Source organism: Aptenodytes forsteri, unplaced genomic scaffold (assembly GCF_000699145.1).
Source record: "Aptenodytes forsteri isolate BGI_AS27 unplaced genomic scaffold, ASM69914v1 Scaffold151, whole genome shotgun sequence".
Classification (NCBI taxonomy): Eukaryota; Metazoa; Chordata; class Aves; order Sphenisciformes; family Spheniscidae; genus Aptenodytes; species Aptenodytes forsteri.
The window spans coordinates 1,696,333-1,700,926 of NW_008795939.1; the positions used below are offsets into that span (position 1 = coordinate 1,696,333).

Consider the following 4,594-nt stretch of genomic DNA (forward strand, 5'->3'; position numbering starts at 1 on the left):
CACTGCAGTCAGCGAACTTGGGAAACTGTAAATTCATTGATTTTGCTAGCTTGGAGAAATTTTGTGAAACTCTACATGGTCTCTCAGTGACAAAACCGCAAAGTATCTGTAGTGGCATGCTCTGCGACTGAATGCCTGCTGTCCTTACAGACAGCATTCTGCACACATAACTGAGATTGTCACACGCAAAAAGAATGAGGGAGGGGAAAAAAAAAATAGAAAAACGCACCTTAGAAGTTACGTATGTTTAATGCTTAAAAGTCTGAATGCACAAACAATAATCTACCATTATAGAAGTACTGGTGGTCAATACAATGCATTAGAACTATGTACAATGACACAGTTTAGTATCAAAATCTTTCTACAATGTAGAATATTACGAAACCGTTAATGACATCAAACACTAAGCACTTAAGACACCATTTTTTGCTACCACATTTGGAACTTCAATGAACAGTCCATTTTAACTTGCAGCATCAATCCATTTCTAGTATGAAATTAAGTAATTTTCTACTTATACAATAAGATTTATCTACACGGGTCTTTTGATTTTGATCCATAGCAGCAAAGGCACTGTACATCAGCAGATCCACAGACTTAAAGATTTTTTTTTAAAGCATTCAAAAAAAAAGTCACAGATCATAGTTTAACAGCAACAACAACAACATAAAAAGATAACACGTTGTCTCTGGCACAATGGCTCAGTCTGCGTCCGTTTTAGGGACATCCAATCAAGACTTGGATTGAACTGCTGGCGAACAAAGCAAGTCCTTATCCCAGTGAGAATCCATTCCTTTTTGTATGTCGGAATGAGTACTCTTGTAAATCCTACCTCGGAGGTCATTGCTTTTGTAGTTTGTATATTGGTAGGCATCCATTCTTATTTCAGTGCAGTTTCCAAAGAACATATCAAATATTTTTCATAATCTCTTGTAATTGAAAAATTGCCCAAAGACACATATCCCCATTTTCAAGGAAACATTGCAAAAGTTTCCAGAAGTAACAAAGGTGATTCTTTGAGGCAACTTATTGTACTCTCTACAATATAACAAAGAGAGGTGTTTATATTAAAAAACCTAGCTTGACACCAAAATGCTTTATGTTTATCAACAGAAAAGCATTGAGAACAAATCTGTACACAAGATGCTATATTAACATTGCAAATATATAAATTAGCACATTCTTACTTAAAGTGAATTTAATTTAGATGTGAACTGAATTTGCCATTCATCACAGGCATGTAGATTACTGGCTACAGTTTGCAATTTCCTAAGTTTCCAAGACTGTCTAAAATAGTTAAGATACAGCATCTTCCCACCAAATAATTATACTGTAATAACACTTAGAGGTCTCATCCAAGAACAGGACTAAAAAATATAACAAAGTTTTTTTGTTTTTTTTTTTAAATAGAAAATTAAAGGCCGAACATCCTTCTCCAAGATCCCCAATTCATCCACCTGCAAAAACACAAAGTATACAATGCACCTTTCAAACTAAAGCCGGGCCAGACAGCTTTATTTAGTCAGTTCATTGTTAGAAAGCCTTCTTTAAACAAAATAAATACATTACAGCTATAATACATAATTAAAGAGTCAAGTTCACTGTTAAGTATGCTTATTCCATCTTCTTCCAAGCAGATATCTGACAATTTGGTATCACAAGTTCTTAATGAGCATTCACAAATCAATAGCAAGTTAAGAAGGTAAAAATAAATTCCACAACTGTGATGAGCATTTAAGTTCTCAGTTTAGAAAGAAAAAAAAAGGAATATACAGCAAAGTGCTAGGAGAAGGAGTTCTGTCTGCATTCAGATTTGTCTCTAATAAATAACTTCGTAGACTGTAGCTTTCTTGTCCCCAGAGCCAGTGACAATGTATTTGTCATCCACAGAGATATCACAGCTAAGCACAGATGAGGATTCTTTGGACTACAAGAAAGAGAAAAAAAAAAAAAAAGAAAACAGAAAATTACGTCTTTCCAATCCTTCAGTTCAGAAGGGCTTGAAGATTAATGGAAGAGTTTATAGAGAGGGAATACACCGAAAGCTCATTTAAATATCAGTACTGTAGCGGCAGCTTTTGTTACAAGAATGTTTCTCCAAACTTGTTCCACCTAAAGCTCTATGGCAACAAAAAACAGCAGCAGAAAGGGAAGTGAATGTTATGGACCTAGAGATAACCTATCAATCAAACAAAAAGAAGCAGTCCTTTCTATACACTTTACAAGCAATAAGCATTTATTAATATTTTATACATTAGCTTTTGCATAAAAATGAATGAAAAGCCATCTTCTTCCTCTTCCCTCCCTTTTTTGTTGCAAACCAGAAATCTGTATGGAGAAGCACTACAAAGGCCTAGCCACCCACAGGTATGAAACAAGGAGACTCCACAGAAGTAACTGTATCTCCTCTCACTATTTCCCCAACACAGAAGACAAAAGCCTTGCACAAAGGTATTTACATTATCAGGGAGGATGCAAATATGAAAAGATACTGTGGTGGAATAGGATGCGCAACAGGGTACAGCAGGTGAATGGGAGACAGGATGCACCAGGATGCAGTAGCTCTGTCTCTCCCAGCTTTTCTGTCTCTTCTGAGATGATGTGTATGTATTGTCACATTTTACTTGCTGTTTTAGTGCATGTTTTCTTTACATAACATACGTCTACATTCTTTTCTGCCTGTCACTGCAAGAGCTAAACAATTCCCAGTCATGCTAAGTTTTTGCCAAGAAACCTCCGCTGCACTGCACAGGAAGTTTCTTTCTCTACCCCTCATTAAGAAAGCTGCACTGGGGTTTTAACATCACTTTAAAGGGAAATGTGTTCTTGTTAGGACGATTTGGGCTTTCTGTGGGAAGTGGTTCCAGAGCTGAGTAGCCTCCACTAAGAAAACTGAGACCTCAGCTTTCTCATGTCAAGGCAAAACGCGTCCACAGAGGCGGAGACATGGCAGGTATCAGTACAGGTGAGACCTGACCATTTAAACCGGAACTCCAGTTAACTTAATTCAAAAAATTCCCAGCCTAGAGGTACCTGTAGGTGAAGGAAGAGGAGGACATGCCAAAAATCCCACTTTTCTTTAATGGCACTAAAATTGGGCACAGAGGGATTCAAGACTATAGAAAGGTTACAACTTCAAGTTACACTCCATGGGGCTCCTCCGTAAGGATACAGTCTTCAGCTCAGGAATCTGCCTGTCCAATCCACCGACTTTATGCATCTCATCCAAGAAAAATACACGTGTTGCATATGACTTTCGCTGTTTTAGCTACATTTTGGACCTTCAGTGAATGCTCACCTAACGACATGACTTGGGTACTGCATTACAGCAATACACACAAGAAGATGAGAAAGAAGGGTATTAAAAACAATTTTGGATTAAAAGGCTACTTTATTGTAAGAGCTAAATTACCAAATGTTAGAAAGGACAAAAGCGTATCTCTCTTTAATTACAGACAAAGTCTTAAAGGAACATAGTAATTAGCCAAGAATTTCCATGTAAAACTCCTTAAGCTAATGACAGACCCTGAGATGTGCAGCTCTACTGCACTGTAATGTATCTGGAAAAAAGCTTTTAGGAGATTATTACCTGGAATATACTGGCTCCATAAGGTGTTCTCCAGGCATTAAGAAGATTATCTTTTCCAGTGCTTACAAACCATTTGCCTGCAACAGATTGTTTAAATGTTATTGTTGCATTTTGTTTTCAAGGAATGCACCCCAAGAAACAGATTAATCATAAAAACAATGCACTCGCACATTAATGGAAAACATAGCCAAAGAACAGTCACATTTTCGTCTGGTTGCACTACAATGTTTGATCATAACATAAGCAATTCACACAAAAAAGTCACATAGAATTTTTTAAATAATTTTAATACTTAAATTTAACATCTGATTTTTAACTATACCCCTACTTTCATTTAAAGGTAGTCTTGAACGAATTTCTCAGAAGGGAAAACACTGGCATAGAAAGATTTGCTTACCACAATGAGCAAATTTGAGTGACAACACACAGCTCTCATGAAGATGCAGCTGATACTTGTCCGGCTTAGTAACATGCAGCACCTCGACGTTACTGTTCTCCATTCCTACTGCCAACCACTCACCGGTTGGACAATAACCCAGTGAGAAGATCTGGAATTAGCACAGCACATGCTTCAATCAGTAAAGGAATGAGCTTGAAATATTCAAAACCGACTCTTGCTACACTGGTAATGCTATGCAAAAACACATTTTGGTCTACTACAGATTTAAAAACATGATAATCCAATTGCTATAGTAATCAAGATAAATTAGTTCATGCAAACAAAGCTCAGTTAAAACTGTAATAGTAATGCACTGAATCAAGCTATGAAAGTTAATGTCCTAGCTTATCTGACAGCATTTAAAAATATTTTCATAAAATATTTTTGAACAAGAATCTACAGAAACGGGAACAGATTGCACATAGGAACACTTTAATCTGGCCATTCTTTTATAAAAAGGATTCTCCACTACTCTCATGGGAGAAGTACTAATCTGTCAAATAGTCATATTCCAGAAAGATGTTTACCTGCCACATCTCAAAAAAAAAAAAAAAAAAAAAAAAAAA

At 36.5% G+C, this 4,594-nt stretch overlaps 1 protein-coding gene across 1 annotated transcript in view; it reads right to left on the bottom strand.

Annotated features, from left to right (window-relative positions):
• Window positions 1-225: 225 nt before the first annotated feature.
• The window catches only part of LOC103903972 (transducin-like enhancer protein 4), a 100,103-nt gene continuing 95,734 nt past the window's right edge, over window positions 226-4,594 (bottom strand). Inside the window, exons 17-19 of the mRNA XM_009285292.1 lie at window positions 3,987-4,137; window positions 3,590-3,666; window positions 226-1,927 (exon numbers count right to left, since the gene is read on the bottom strand). Coding sequence (XP_009283567.1) covers window positions 1,820-1,927; window positions 3,590-3,666; window positions 3,987-4,137 — 336 coding nt within the window. The 3' untranslated portion in view covers window positions 226-1,819. The remainder of the gene's footprint in view (window positions 1,928-3,589; window positions 3,667-3,986; window positions 4,138-4,594) is intronic.